Source organism: Odontesthes bonariensis, chromosome 24 (genome assembly GCF_027942865.1).
Source record: "Odontesthes bonariensis isolate fOdoBon6 chromosome 24, fOdoBon6.hap1, whole genome shotgun sequence".
NCBI classification, from domain to species: domain Eukaryota; kingdom Metazoa; phylum Chordata; class Actinopteri; order Atheriniformes; family Atherinopsidae; genus Odontesthes; species Odontesthes bonariensis.
In genome coordinates, this window is record NC_134529.1 from 26,702,838 (window position 1) to 26,719,551 (window position 16,714).

Here is a 16,714-nt window from a genome sequence, read left to right on the forward strand (position 1 = left end):
CAGATAGCCATGTAGCATTTAAGTTTATAATTCATTATTTTGATTTGTTTTGTCCATGCTTTGATGAATAACATTGCTGATTACAACTGAAATAGTGAGAATAGAAATTAAACAGTGCAGTCAAGATAGAGGTAGGTTTTGAGTATCATACTGAAAGGTCCACCATATTAGACAATGAATGTAAGAGCTAGCCTCTTATCAGGAGGTGTGTGTTTCTAAAATCTTGGAAACAGTTGGACTTAATCTTGCTGCAAAACATCACTTATTCATGCTGCTCTTTCTTCCAACTCTCTTTACCATGTTTATTTTTGAGAGAGTGAGACAGGAATCGGGTGGGTGTATGAATTAGAAATAGAGAAAGCATAGCATCCTGAGATATCACAAACATAAAAGCAGAGAGAAGCAAGAAAGGAGGAAGGAAGAATGCAGATGAAAGAGGGGAGATCAAGTGAGAGGCAAATATATGATAGATGTAGCTGAGACGGCAAGACAAGAGAAAGAGAAGGGGCAAAAAGCAGTAGGAGAAATGGATTAACATCCTTCCAATCCCTACTTAGATCCTGCTGAGCTGAGCTGTTCTGGGCTGCTCAATACCACCATGGTGATTTTTCTACAACATCCTCCACCGGAATACAGAGAAAGCTCAAGAGCAGTCTGTGCAGGCTGTTGCCTGGATACCTCTGCTGTCGCCACGGTGTAGAAAAGCAAGGAATAAAACATTGTGCGCGCGTTTTCTGGCTTGTGTCTCTGCCATGGGAAAAATACAGCTGGCTGACTGTCTCGATGGCTCCCTCTCATGCCTGTTTGCTAGCTGACTCGCTGACATTGCATGGAAGAATAAGGAAAGATTCACAGATACAGGGGCTTTGAGGAGAGCAGGCTGTGTGTGTTGGGGTATATAGATGATATAGATAAGAAAAGCAGAGAAATCCTAGACAATACTTTGACTACAAAGTGAAAGAGGGGAGGCAACGGGGGACGAGACCCCAAGAAAGGAGAGCTGGTTGAAAAGCAGTAACAAGTAAAGGCAGACTGGCTAACTTCAGCAGCTAGAAAGCTTTGTGGAGCCATGCAGATCCAGTCTTCTGGTCCAGAGTCTAAAGCCTCAAGCTTCATCCTCAATCAGAGATGTATACTGGCCTGCAAAATGGAAATCCACCGGTATGTACCAGTTGTCACAGGGTCATTCAACACCGGTAGCAAAGTGCTTCCTTTGTTGTGCTCATTGTATAAGAACCTTAAATGTTGATTTGTTTATTCCTCATCACTGCTAATGGTCTTAAAAAAAAATTTTGTTGATACATACATCAGTGGTTTAAGACAACTGTAAATTCTGCAATGCAAGATTCATAGAATGCATCTGCAAACAAACAATACAGCAGAGCCTGTGCTTTACTGCCTTTAAAGTAAAGATATATTTTACAGAGCTACTGCTTGTAGCTTAGGAGTTTGTGTAAAAGCAAACTCAAGTCTTGCTATTTTGAATGTGTACTTTGAAGAGAGCAAACTAGCCACAGATGTTCCTGCACATACAAATGAACACATACATACAACAAATACCTTTCCCCATTTCCCCAGCCATCGCAAAAAAATGTAAGATATCATTTTGCACAAATTATGTTATTTCATATCAGACTGTTGCATACAGTGAAATTGTGTTATGTTTTTTTCAGTAAAAGAAGGCTTGTTTACAAAAAGTAGAAAACTTAATGAGAAGTGGACTAACATTCGAAAAGCTACTTCACTAAATTTTAGAAAAAAAACATTGAGTAATATAAAAGCATTTAAAAAAAAAAAGGTTTAATCACTTCAAACTCGGGATGCAAATGTGAAGTATTGAGCAAAAACTAAAACATTACATAACCTGAACTGCTCGGTGTTAGATAATTCTTTTTAATTGTGCCATATATTTGTGGTTATTTACTCTTTATCGTTGTGGACTTTTTTTTATGCAGATGCCATGCTGTCTTGTTGTTCTTGTGGCAACGACTAAAAAGTTAATTTGAATTTTGTAAATATCTGTGGATGTAAAAATGAAAACATGCTGCATGTAATTTGAGTCAGGGAAGCCTTCAGCCAATCAAGGATGACTTAAAGGTACAACATAAAGTTGGCTTCCGACTGGTGTAGCCAGAAACCACCGCACCTTCCCTGTGCTGAATGCATCTTCCTTGCTCTTGCAAGGTTTTACTGTCATGTATTTATTATCAGTTCTCAAGTGCCGGTGAATGTCCGACAATGACATCCATAAGATCTTCAACTTACATCTCCGGGAGATTTGAAGATCTTACAGATAGCTGCCTCTGCCAGACTTTCCCAGTTTACCCTTACTACCTGTTTGGGCTTACCAGGTCTGTCGTATAGTTTTCCCAAAACAAAGTTTTGTACATGCTTGCATAATGACTAGTCAGTGCTGCGTACCGCTGATTCCAGTTAAGCACACCTAACAACAAAAATTACAGGAAATTCTTGAATCTACTATTTAGAAAGTATTGAATCTATGTTGATGCCTCACTTTGTAAGCAATTTTAAAGCACTTGATTAAGGGTGCTTTCACAGTAGTGTTGGACCTGAGTTAATTTCCCCGGACAGTCTGCTTCTTTGGGCAGGTATGAACGCTCATCTGTACTCTGGTGCGGAACAAAAAAGCGAACTCTGGTCTGTCTGAAATAGTGGGTCTTTGTTCACTTGCAAATGAAGTCCACGGACTATCCAGCAAACCAAAGAGAGGAAGTGACATAGAGCACAGTGCATTTTGGATAGAAAAAAAACAAAGCCAACAACACGAAACTGAAGAAGCAGAGGGAAACAAAGAAAAAGTTGTAAAATATGGGCTGACTTAGAGTAGTGAGGAGGTGCAGGCGCTTATTGATATATGGTCAAAGGACTATATATCATAGTTGTTTGTAGCTAGAGTTATTGCTTGTTGTGAACAAGCCAGCTGAAGGGGATGGATTTCTGTTTTCAGTCCTGGTCATTCAATGATCCGGGTTTTCTTCTTCTTCATGCCTTTTTCCTTACTGATCAGTGCTCATTTTGTGCAATAGCACCCTAAGCGATGGAGCTGTTGTAACTGCGTGACCTTGTCCAGGCGGTTAGGTCCGCTTTCAAAAGTGCAGTGTGAATGTAAACCAAACCTGTTTTACAAACCAGTCTGGGGACTCAGACAGTATATCAGTAAGTCAGTTGTCATTTTTTAAAGTTGGTCTGTACATTTAAAAGATGATCAAACTTGGGCTCTTTGATGGCCAGGATGTATAATTCACAGAAAACCTTTGGCTCATCTTATGTGACCCATTTTGGCAGAGACAGTGAAAAAAGCCACTCTGGGCACAGTTTCAAACCTCTTTCAATAGGAATTAGCCTACCCAGTTTAAAAGCATAAAAATGAAAACAACACATATTTATGCTCCTCAAAACTGGTTTGATATTGTATGAAAGAAGAAACTACACATGGTAGGCTGGATTGAAGGAGGAATGTATTGTTGCACAGTTTGAGGCACACAGGGCCTTTGGATGTGTTACAGGCTGCAGAGTTGCTGTATATGTTTTAGAATATGTTTTGCCATTTTTCTTAAGAGTCTAGTAAGAATAAAAACTGACAACATTAACAGTGTTAATGACTGAGCATAGTTCTCCCTCTCTGTTAAAGCTAAAGTGGACCAAGATCTGCTTTGTAATAGAGTGAAACTGAGATATATATTTATGCATAGCAGCTGTTTTCTGAGGTTTTCACCAGTGCTTCTTTGCAAATGTTTGGTTTTTGGTGCTCCGTCCTCTTGTTGTTAAATTGATTGTTACCGGCTCAAACAAACTTTTAACCAATGGGAACTCAATGAACACATAGCATTATCTCCAGAGCATAGGCGCTGTTTCTTTTTTTCTTCTTTTCTTTTCTTTTCTTTGTTTTGAAGATACATCACTCTCCGTCTGCATTGGAACAAAAAGGCTCATAGTGATGCTACGTCTGTGAAGGTATAAAACATTCCTGTATCCACACATTGTGCTCTTTCACACCTGCTTCCTGTTGCATTGAAATTATGTCCTCCGTGACAGCTGGCTACAGTGACACCAGTGGTGCCAGAACATGCCAGCTGGCATTTTGATGCTGTTTTTGCTGCCTCTTTGGCAGCATTATTACCTCTAGTGACATCCTTGTTGCCCTTACGATGAGCTGGGAACTTGATTACTACCAGTTTTGAGAGAGCATCATGGCTGCAATCAATTTATTTGGTCCCCATGTCACACTGAACTCCCATCTGCCCTCCCGAAACCCTTTTTGCCCATTCTTCAAGGCAAAACTGCTCCAGCTCCATGTTGTTTTAGATCTTAAGTCTAACCACAGATTCTCAATTGGATTGAGGTCTGGACTTTTACTAGGCCATTCCAACACATTTAAATGTTTCCCCTTAAACCACTGGAGTGTTGCTTAAACAGTATGCTTTGGATCTTTGTCCTGCTGGAAGGTGAACCTCCGTCCCAGTCTCAAATCACAGGCAGACTGAAACGGGTTTAGTATTTAGCACCATCCACCTTTCCCTCGACTCTGACCACTTTCCCGGCCCCTGCTGCTGAAACATCCCCACAGCATGATGCTGCCACCACCATGTTTCTCTGTGGGAATGGTGTTCTTGGGGTGATGGGATTTGTTGGGTTTGCGCCAGACATAGTGGCCCTCATTTATCAAACTTGCGTAAGACGAAAAACGTGCGTAGGTCGTGTGTACGTTCTTTTCTGCGCAAAGGTTGGCATTTATCAAATCCATCGTGAGCGCAGGAAAGATGAAATCGCCACGACAGGTCTGAGGCCGTGTACGCACTTTTCCATTTTGACTTGCGGTGACTGCAATACAGCAGCGTCACTAGTGCGTGCCTCATGAGTCGCAACAAATCCCTAGGTTAAAATTACAGACTTATCACTTCAAAGAAGGCCCATGTTTTATTTGACTTCAACATAAATATAAACATAAACGCAAATTAAATAAATTAAACAAGTACAACTCCGTAATTGGAAGAGTGATGGCTCATTATTCAACCGCGCACCCTCACACCGAACAGGAGAGGCGCTTTAACACTGCGCATACGCGCACGCGTGCCACTGTGGAGAGGTGTACAGGGCTCCTAAAGCTGGATCTGTCTCTCGGCTGCGGGGGGAACCCTATACGCCCGAAAAGGTATGCAATATTATTATTGCATGCGGGGATCTCCATAACATTGCCCAAAAAACTGGAGTGCCATTTCCAGATGTACATCCAGAGGACCCCGTACCCAGAGATCCCTACCACCAGCCTGCACAGCCAAGAGCGCTCAGGAGGAGAGAGGAACTTATTCAGCGATTCTGACTTTCGGTAAGCATTCTGTTATTCAAGGAAAAAAGAAAGGAGAACAACGATTTCTTTCAGCATTTATTCTGTGACTTCAGTGTTTCATTTATGTCTTTCAATGTACTGTCGATAGATTGCATGGTGTGTGTTAAAGCCATCATCCACTTCACGATCTCTGTTTGTCTTTCTAGGACCGCTGTGGTCAACACGGCTGGCCGGTGTGACGCTGCAGACCGGGGGGCAGAGGCTTCGGATGTTGACGGGGCCGCGTATTCGTCGCGCGGGTCAGGTTGCCCGGATGCCACTTCGGATTCATCTGTGAATGAAAAATATTAGTTTGATTAGGAAACTCATTTGTGTTGAATATTAAAGCAACTGTGTTATTTAAACGTCTTGGGTGTGCAGTCATTCTTACCATTCTTGAGCTCTGACATGGGCACATCAGTGTCAAGTTTCCCTGGCACGCCCGATGAGGACGTAGCTCCGATCAGGCCAGCCACCCTCTCCTCCAGGGCACTCAAATCCAAACCCGGGTCGTAACCCCCCCCCCCCCACCCCCACCCCCACATGCTGCGTCGGACAGCTGCGACCTTCTTTTTTTGGCCAATTTCATATCGGACCACTTCTTCCTGATCATATTGGAGAAAAAGTAAAACATCGTTCAATTATAGATTTAATTTAATCTGGAGTTCATCACATTTTATTGACCATCACAGTAGGGGAAAATACATAACTTGTCCGGTCTGCGATTTACATCGCCAACGCTGTTGACAGCGTTTCTTTGCCGCCTTTCGTCTATCCATGTCGCAAACTCTAGAGGTGCGGCCTCTCAACCCCCTTTTGTAGAAGGCGTGGTTAGGATCATTACGATGGATTTCAGCCACCGGATTTATCAACAGCCGCTCGGTTTTACGATGGGATTGGTGTGGTACGCATGTTCTGTAAATCTCACTTGAGCCTCTGCGTACGACGAGTTCTCCGCTCATATATACGATGCTTTCTACGACGGCTTGATAAATGAGGGCCATAGTGTTTTACTTGGTGGTCGAAAAGTAAAATTTTTGTCTCGTCTGACCAGAGCACCCTCCTCCATACATTTGAGGATTTACCCACATGCCTTTTGGCGAACTCAAAATGTGCCTTCTTATTTTTAACACTAAGTAATGGCTTTTTTCTGGCCACTCTTCCATAAAGCCCATCTCTATGGAGTGTACGGCTTATTGTGGTCCTATGGACAGATACTCCAGTCTCTGCTGTGGAACTCTGCAACTCTTCAGGGTTACCTTTGGGCCCTCCTTGCCCAGTCTGTGAGTTTTGGTGGGCAGCCATCTCTTGGCAGGTTTGTTATGGTACCGCATTCTTTCCATTTGATGGTGCTCCGGGGGATCATCACCAAGATTTGGATATTTTTTTATAACCCAACCCTGACTTGTACTTCTCAACAACTGTGTCCCTCACTTGTTTGGAGAGCTCCTTGGTCTTCATGGTGTGATGCCTCTTGCTTCGTGGTGTTGTAGCCTCTGGGGCCTTTCAGAAAGGGTGTGTTTATAACAAAATTTTATTTCTGCATACAACAAAAACATTACAAGTTAGAGTGGAGGAAAGTTTACGGTGAGGCGGGTTAAATGAATGGCGACAAAAACCCAAGTGGTAGTGGCGGGAGTCACCCACCCAAGTGAACCCAATTCGTGCCCAAAAAAGGCTTGCATTGGAAGTATTTTGGATTTAAGCCAGAGGATGACAAACAGTGTGAGGTACATTGTAAAGTGTGTTAGGGAATATAGGGAAATTTTACTTGAAATACTGCAGATTCCACGTACAAGCTTTTTTGCCCTCAGGTCAAATGAATTATCAGTCTTTTTTTCCCCACATATAATTAATAACTAATATGTGATTTGATCCATGGGTTATTGCCCTTCTGTGCACTAAAGATTGGCCTTTGGCACCAATACAACATCATGAGCGGGTGACTTACATCTTATAACTACACCGTGTTCGCTACACAGTGTATCCAAAATTCCAGTTCACAAGCTCATCGTCTCATTTCATATAAACACAATCTGCCGGGACCAGCGATTAGGCAACTCACAAGCTGCTGTTTGCCCAATTATTTTTCAAATTCAAACAATCAGCACCTCTCCTGAATAATTTCAGCGGCCCCTCTGCACAGAGGAAATAAGAGGGTACAAAACTAAGCCCACTGCTTTTTCCTGTTTTCTTAATTTGGGGGGAATACCCTGACGGCTGTCACACTGCACACCAACCAGCAAACTAATGATGAGGAAAAAATATCCTACCTGCCGGCTTTGACAACTGATCTTCTGCCCGTGGCACAGCAAACTCATTCAACTAATTGGATTTGATTGGATTATGATTATAATGAATTGAACTTCAATTGGCTTGAATTGGACTGTATTATTGAAGTTTTTTTTATTAATTTATTAACAGGAACAGCAAAGATACATGTCACACACACAGCATGTAGAACTCCAATAGATGGTAAGATTCTCTTCTCAGATACTTTCTGATAATGTTCCATCCTGATGTGGCCAAAACAAAAACTTTTCCACAAACATCTTTTGTTATTATCTTGACAGAGAGCACCCTGATCCTACTCTTTCAGGACAGAGACTAAACGACATGTAGCATGAGCTGTGGCAAGACACTGCTCATTCCCTTAATGTGTACTTAATCTAGTACTTACTTGAAAGTAGTTTATCAAAATGGAAAAATGGAAACAAAAATTGTGCTGGCTCTGTGCATGGAAAAAACTTTTGTGGGGAGCAAGAATCACCTGGTTTACTATGTAACATAAAATACAGCAGTGGAGGTTAAAAGGTGCGAGAAAATAAAGAATATGGAACACAAGTAACAAAAAGAAAGTCGCCAAAACAAACAAGAAAAAACCCACAAAAATCTTTTTGTTATAACTTAGTTTTAAGTATTCTCCTCCCAAAATTCTCCTTTCTTCCTATAGCTCTGAGGCGGACTAGGCTACGATTTCAGCCTATGACTGGAAATTTTATAGCCTATGTCTTGTTCATAAAGATCTGGTTCAAAGTTTAATTCCATTGTTAAAACTTGCAATTAAAAATACATCTATTTCTCCATTCTCTTATCCTAAAACACGTATTTGTTCAGAGGGATCTGAAAAGTACATTTGTAATATGCAGAACAAAAGAGACAATAGACACCATATTAAATCATGTGGACATTTACGTTTGTATATAAGCTGTAAAGCAAACTATTGTGTGTTAAATTGACAAAGTAATCTCAAAAATAAACTAAGATAGTATTGATTACTGATATCTCAGTGGTGAAAATATTGAAATACCTATTGTATCCAAATAATTGTATTAAAGGGGAACTCCTGTATTTTCAACATTAAGCCTCTTTTCTGAGTCGTCTGCAATGTTTTAGAATCCCCCTCACCGCTTTTTTGATGTTTACTACTGTCTCCGGTATTTGCCTAATTTTGATTCATCTCAACCTGCTTCAGAATGGCAAGTCATATGCATGTCTTAAAAGGTCTGTAAAAGCACCATAAACGTCCGTTTTCAAAATCATCAACTCACCGCAGTGGTTACTGGTGTGCATTGGTAATCCATATCAAATTTCGTTGTTTTTAAAGGATATACTATACTAGGATCTGTCACAGATGTGTATCTGGAGAATATCCGATACTAGGATTTGCTATAGATTAGATCCTCCTGTATATCCTCGTAAACATTTTGGAAATGTGGCAGATACGTAAACTTGTATACTGTTTCACTGTGTATACTATTAGGCCTTTTAGTGCAGTGTGAGTATATCCTTATATCTACCAAGAGAGTTATTCTGGTAGCGATGTATGTAATACCTGGTGCTGCTGCAGACACTGTCTTTAACCTCAGTCACTTAGTCGTTGCCCTGGTACAAACACCACAATGCATTCATGGCGATTTATGGAGATTTCAAACAAGTCTTCCTCTGAGAGCAGTTTGCCAACTGCTCCATCAGAAAATAAAAAACTGGATTTGTTCTATGCCAATGCAAAAGACGTAGCTCCTCTGCATTAGGAAAATCAGACCACAATTTGGTTCTTCCAAGCTCTAATTATACCCCATTGTAGGAGGCTGAGAAAGCTCCTGGTATGCTGGAATTCACAGTTTTACCCACATGAAGATATTATATTAGTGCCATGACAGAGTGTGTGGCATATAACATTAACTTTTATGTGGAGAGTATTATTTCCACAAGGACAGTTAGTTGCTTCCCCAGTAACAAACCCTGGATCACCAGTGACCAAAAATAACAGAAGATAATAGAAATCAAGGAGGTATATACAGAAAAAAAAACGAACTAGAAAGCAAGCTCCAGCAGAACAATGTAAGAGACGTGTGGTCAGGGATGAAAAGATAATCATAGGCTTTAAGGTGAAAGAGGATCAAACTAACTGAAGCCTGCACAGAGCCAGGCATGTATTTTAGTGGGTTCAGCTCAGATCAACACTCCCCTGCCACCATGAACACAGACCTCACACCCTACCTGTACCCAAATCCTCAGTTATGTTTCCTGGGGTTATCAGGTGTTTCTGGTCTTTCAATATCACATACCTTTGCCCAGGCAATCCAGCTGATCAGACCCGACTTGTGTCTGAGTAGTTTGTATAGTCCACAGATCATCCCGCATGATCCTCAGCCATGTTGAGGCATTCTCTGTGCCTTGAGACTTGAGACTGGGAAGAAGGTTCATTTTCCAGCAGGATATCAACTCCAAGCATACTGCTAAGGCATCGACCAGGTGGTTAAAGAAGAAATATATAGATATGTTTAAATGGCGCAGTCTAAGTCCAGACCCCAATCCAATTGAGAATCCTTGGCATGACATAAAGACTAATTTACAAGTTACTTTGAAAAATTGGCTTAAATCCTGGAGAGCATTGCAAGAGAATTGCAGCTGGCTATACAAAGTTTTGACTACTAACAATCAGTCTTCAGTCCAATAAAATCCAATGAGTAAAAGTGGGATTTCAAAAGTGTTTTAAAAACATCAATTGTTGGGGACATTCTGATGTGCAGAGGCAGATTGTTCCATAATCTAGGGACGGCTGTTGCAAAGGCCCGGTCTACGCTAATTTTTAACCCAGACCTAGGAACAGTTAAAAGCATCTGGTCTGATGACCTCAGTGATCTGGGTGGAGTGTAAATGACTAAGAGTTCACTGATGTAGGGAGGTGTCAGCCAATGTAAAGCTTAAAAACAAACAGTAAAATCTTGAAATCAATTCTAAAACACACAGGTAGCCAATTATGTGATAACCACGCTATGTGATTTATTTTCCATGAACCAGTTAAAACAAGAGCTGCAGCATTTTGGACTAGTTGTAATCTATTTTTCTGAGACACTCCAACACCTGCATGCAGACTGTTGAATCATGAAATAAAGTCATGGATGGCCTCTTCAAAAAGACGTAGAAGGCTTCACTTTTGTGAGACCTTTGAGTTGATAAAAAACTATTTTTTACAACAGCATTTATCTGTTTGTTAAAGCTTAATTTGTTGTCAAGAATTAACACAGGTTTCTTGCAGAGGGCTTTATGAAATTTCTTAAAGGGCTGAGGTTGTAGAGGTCAGGGCTCAAAAAAACAGAACTACTTTTTTTTGTTCATTTAAATTGATAAGGTTTAGAACCCCCCACACCTTAACATCTTTCAAGCAGTCAAATAAAACCTTCAGAGGAGTACTGGCATCATGCTTCAATGGTAGATATACCTGCGTGTCATCTGCATAACAGTGAAATGAGATAACTGTGGCATCAAAGATTTTCCTGATGGCTCTCTGGTCTGGGAATTCGCCAACCTCAAAAGGGTTGCACCAGTTCTTCCACTGTATGCTTGGCATTCATTTGCTAGCTCCCAGTATAAGCTCCTCTTTCTCTCATATGCCCCCTCCATCTGGCCTTCCCAGGGGACAGTCAACTCCAGCATGATCACTTGCCTTGATATTTATGACCACAGACTGAAGTGGCTTGAATCGGAATTGAAAAAATCTGTTTCCATGTGACTTGTGCTGTTCACACTGTCAAGAAAAAATCTGATCTAAATCGCATATGAGCAAAAAGTGAAACATTTGTTGTGCAGTCTGAACAAACCCTACGGTGACTGATCATTTTAGCTGTCTCCTTAGATCCACCCTCTTCTCTTCTCTTAATGATTACTGTGCTCATCACTTCTGCAATGACCTTCAGCACCTAGTCACAGTGCTAATGGTAGCACGTTTCTTCCAGGGCTTTAGGACATAGGCTTAAGATGTCTTCAAGGGATCCTCTTCTCTGTCAGGGTAAACATGTTGGGGTCTCTGCCAAGCCCCAGCAGAGGAGGTTGGATGGGCATGGAACAGAAAGAAAAAAAATTGTTGTCCTCATTTTTTCCCCCAGATATGACAGGGTATGCTATACAAGTCATTACTTAAGTCTTAAGATATTGATCTGACCACATCTAAAATATTCAGATCCTCAGATCATGTAATGTATAAAAGAAACCCATGACATCTGGTCTGTAATGTGACATATACTACAGTGATAGCACATTGACATGAAAAAACTCCCCTTATCATTTATGTCCAGGCTTTGTTAGATTTGGCTTGGCAAAACTGAATGGGAATTCAGCTACCTCTGTTTGTTTATTTCTGTTGTTGGAAAAGTCCAGCCAGTTTGTTTTGCGAAACTTTGACTTATCAGCAGCGAAAATAGTCCCAATTTCCATTTAATAGAATGAGTACATTCAGAAGTGTTAATTCTTTCAGTTTCTGGTTATATATTATGTCCAACAAAGTCATAAAAGCAGGTTAGCACAATTTTTAGTTTAAATGTATACCTTCAGGTTAAAAACGGGACAAACATGGGAGCCAAATAAACTATTCTCACCAACTCATCTCCTGACTCTTTGCTTACCTGCTATCTTCTTCTAGCCCACCCTCATCCTGTTCCCACACAGTCCCCCGCTACCTCCGATCCTTGCATGATGTGATATCAAGGCAGAGAGGCCCATGCAACTGCTGTGTTCCTCAGTAAAGTAAAAACTATTCTCAACTCATAGTTTCATTAACATTAATGAGGAAGATGATTTCTTATTTCTTACCCCATCATATCCCTACTTCACACATTACCTACAGTATGTGAGGACTCTGAACTGTTTGTAACACACCATCATCTGCTGTACAGCGTATGGTTCTGGCTCTGTTCCTCACACACCTGCAACAGAAGTTCTCTGACGACTGTGCCATCATCAACCTCATCACAGATGGGGATGACAGTTCGTACAGAGAACTTATCCAGGGGTTTGTTGACCAGTGCCAGCACAACCACCTCTAGATCAATACTGGGGAAACCAAAGGACTTGTTTTGGATTTTCCTCTTACCACACCAATACCAATGAACATCATTGGTATGATGGAAGGGACATTGAGATGATGACATTTAACAAGTACCTGGGACTGGATTCTAAACACGACTGCGCTTTACAAAATAAACAGAGAAGATTCCATCTGTTCAGGAGGCTGATGTCTGAGGGGTTGGCCTAAATACCTTATTTTATACAACATGTATTCAGTCCATGTGGAAAACAAAGAATTAAAAAAAATGAGAAAAAACAAATACAGTGGAAACCGCTTATAGTGATCACGTTGGTCCAGAGCCAATTTGAACACTATAAGGGGTTTATTACTAAAACCGAATTTGTATTACAGTACAGGTATTTCACTTATTTTTTTATGCAGAATATCATCTAAATGCCATTTGTATCGTTTTTCAATGAGAAAAATGAAATGAAACGGATAGCTTCAGCATTTACTGAATTTTATTATCATGCAAGTTTAATTACAGTACTGCGCAGTCCGCCGTCGTTTTCTTTCTCCGTCGTTAGCATTCATGACTGTCTCTCGTTGCTTAATTAGACTACACAAGGTAGCCTGAGGAATGCCAAGCTTCGCCGCAGCATCTCGTTGGCTCGTTTTTGGTAATTTGTCATACGCCTCGAGGAGACTACGTTTTTCATTCAGAGAAAATTACTTCCTTTTTCCAGCCATGATTCGCGCGCTTGCTGCCCGGTGTCAACTCGTTACGTTAGCTAGCGAGGCAGAAGCATAGGGCAGAAGCAGACGTCCAGAAAGGAATCAAGGGAGTGAAAAATAAAATAGCTACTCGTAGTTTTAAAATTATTTTTGCACATGTTTACATTCATAAAATGGCCAAAAATGAACATTATAAGCGGATTTCTTGATTACTATAAACAAATTATTTAAACAGTATTGTATCGAATGTATCGAAATGATTCTGTCCCAAACCTTTTGATCTACATAAGCGGTTGATTACTATATCCGTGACCACTATAAGCGGTTTCCACTGTACTCATAACTGGTTCCCTGGTGCCACTTAATAATTACAATACACTGTGTGGTTTGGGGGGAAATATCGGCTCAGTTTAATTGAATATTTGACCATCAAATCAAGTTGTTTTTGACACATTATACAATACATGTTTAAATTTCTTTTTTTGTGTGTGTTTTTTTCTGCTACAGTGAACAGAGTATCTGCCAGGCACGAGCCGCTGTCATGGTATATGATGATGCCAACAAGAAGTGGGTCCCGGCTGGAGGTTCCACAGGCTTCAGCAGAGTACACATCTATCACCACACAGGCAACAATGCTTTCCGTGTAGTGGGACGAAAGATTCAGGATCATCAGGTTTGTGGATGTCAACACGTGACAACTCTTGTGCACTTCATGCCCCTAGCTATATCGCGCTCTTTCAGATGTATGCAGGCCTTATGAGGGGCTGAGCCATGTGGGGTTTCAGGTGCCAAACACAAGGTTCAAGGACAGGTGACCTCCTAACATGTTCCAAGAATTTGTGTCTGCTTGCGGTTGTTCACTTGTAAAGAGTTTAAAGAAATACAGTTTTTCACACACTTTTTTACACAAACACTCTTAGTCACTCTGATAGATCCCTAATAAAAATCAACTTGGTGAAGTAAAATGAAAATGAGAATTGGTGAACTAAATTGGAAAAAAAAACTAATTTTAGAAACTAATTAAAAAAAAAACAACGCACAAAAAAATAATAAAAGTGGTGCATATATGTATCCAGCTCCTTTACTATGAAGCCCCCTTAATAAGATCTGATGCTACTAATACCTTTAAAACTCATAGAAATAGTTGAATAATATCCACATGTGTGGAATCTAAGTGTTGCATTATTATTTGCTCTAAAAGAGTCTGCAACATCACTAATAAAGAAGCACTAGCAAGCAAGCGACAGCATTAAGATGAAGGAGCTCTCCCATGAGGTCCGAGACAAAGATGTGGACAAGCACAAATCAGTGTTTGATTTTTGCAAAACTTTGAAAATCCCACAAAGCACCTTAAAATTTACCATTACAACATGGAAAGAATACGTTACCACCCCAAACCTGCTAAGGGAGGGCGGTCCACCGAAACCCGCAGATTGGGCAAAGAGGGCATTAATCAGAAAGACAACAAAGAGAACAAAGGTAATCATGAAGGAGCTGGAAAGCTCTACAGCAGAGATGGGTGTGTGTGTCCATTGGGCCAATAAAAGCAATGCTCTCCACAGAGCTGGGCTATTAAGGAGACATACCATATACTGTATATGGAAAAATCCCTTTTTTCTTGTCCTGGCAGCATGTATTAGGGTGTCTGAGGTCACCAGAAGGTGAAAAACTTTCCCAAAACACAACCTGGCATTTTTTAGGGCCCCTTTGTTTAAAAGTTCCTCATTTAACAATCCCTCCTGATTTTTATTTCAAAATGACCTAACTCTTCTGCTAAGCTTCGCCCACTGAGCCCCATCTTCTGGCATCTAACCTGTTAGACCAATGGAGCCAACTTCACCTGGGAATGATGTGTTGTCGGGTGTACAAAGGAGCGTGCATCTTACATCTTAGACCAGCCTCAGAGGAAATAGGAGCACAATGGAAAAACTATGTTTGAGGGTAATGTTCCTGCAGGAGAAATCTCCTTCCAGTGTGAGCCGCTGCGTAGGTAGCTGTGCTAGGAGGAGGCCGGGGCTGGTCAGTTAAGGCCAACTGTGCTTAAACTAACAGGTATTTTGACCGGGTCTGTCAGATAAATTTCAATAAGACCTAAGAAAAGTGTCAAATTATTTTAAAAAAAACTATTTTTAACCATAAAACCATAATATGGTTGCCAGAAATAAAGCCACTCCTGAAAGAAAAAAATAAAAGACTGCTCGCTCACATAGGTGTTCGCTCCACCGCTCAAAGTCGCACCAAAACGCTCCGCCCAGTTCCACTCCCTGCTCACCAAATAAATTTATTCCGCTCCGGTGAAATCGCTCCACACTCGCTCAAATCTTAAAGAAGGAGCAATTCAGCTTGGGTTCACACTGCATGGCGTACATGTAGCAGGGTTGTTGTGTGACAAATGATTTTTGAAGTGTAGGCCATCAGTTTTGTTGATTGTTGAAGGCACAGGTGAATTCTGGGTGGATTTGTGCATTCCCTAGACTCGTGGTTTGAGCGGTATTGGAGCGGCACGGAGCAATCGCTCGGTCACTCCCAGCTTTGTTTCGTTCACATGCTCTGGTACAAAACCAAACCCTTTATATAAAACAACATCCCAATAGTGAGCCGTGGTGGTGGCAGCATTGTGCTCTGGGTTTTTCATCAGCATGGACTGGGGAACTGGTCAGGATTGTGATAATTATAAATGGTTCTAAATACAAGGAGATCCTTAACTACAACCTGTGTCAGTCTTCCAGAGACTTGAGACTGGGAAGAAGGTTCATTTTCCAGCAGGATATCAACTCCAAGCATACTGCTAAGGCAACGACCAGGTGGTTAAAGAAGAAATAAATAGATATGTTTAAATGGCGCAATCTAAGTCCAGACCCCAATCCAATTGAGAATCCTTGGCATGACATAAAGTCTAATTTACAAGTTACTTTGAAAAATTGGCTTAAATCCTGAAGAGCATTGCAAGAGAATTGCAGCTGGCTATACAAAGTTTTGACTACTAACAATCAGTCTTCAGTCCAATAAAATCCAATGAGTAAAAGTGGGATTTCAAAAGTGTTTTAAAAACATCAATTGTTGGGGACATTCTGATGTGCAGAGGCAGATTGTTCCATAATCTAGGGACGGCTGTTGCAAAGGCCCGGTCTACGCTAATTTTTAACCCAGACCTAGGAACAGTTAAAAGCATCTGGTCTGATGACCTCAGTGATCTGGGTGGAGTGTAAATGACTAAGAGTTCACTGATGTAGGGAGGTGTCAGCCAATGTAAAGCTTAAAAACAAACAGTAAAATCTTGAAATCAATTCTAAAACACACAGGTAGCCAATTATGTGATAACCACGCTATGTGATTTATTT

At 40.9% G+C, this 16,714-nt stretch overlaps 1 protein-coding gene across 5 annotated transcripts in view; it reads left to right on the plus strand.

Moving 5' to 3' along the window:
- The window catches only part of enah (ENAH actin regulator), a 116,913-nt gene that overhangs the window by 39,768 nt on the left and 60,431 nt on the right, over window positions 1-16,714 (plus strand). For 2 of the 5 annotated variants that reach the window (XM_075459702.1, XM_075459701.1), the window contains exon 2: window positions 13,881-14,046. In XM_075459702.1, the coding sequence (XP_075315817.1) occupies window positions 13,881-14,046 (166 nt within the window). Of the gene's footprint in view, window positions 1-727; window positions 1,162-13,880; window positions 14,047-16,714 lie in introns of those variants that run through there. The other 3 variants (XM_075459700.1, XM_075459703.1, XM_075459704.1) reach the window with 3 other exon arrangements.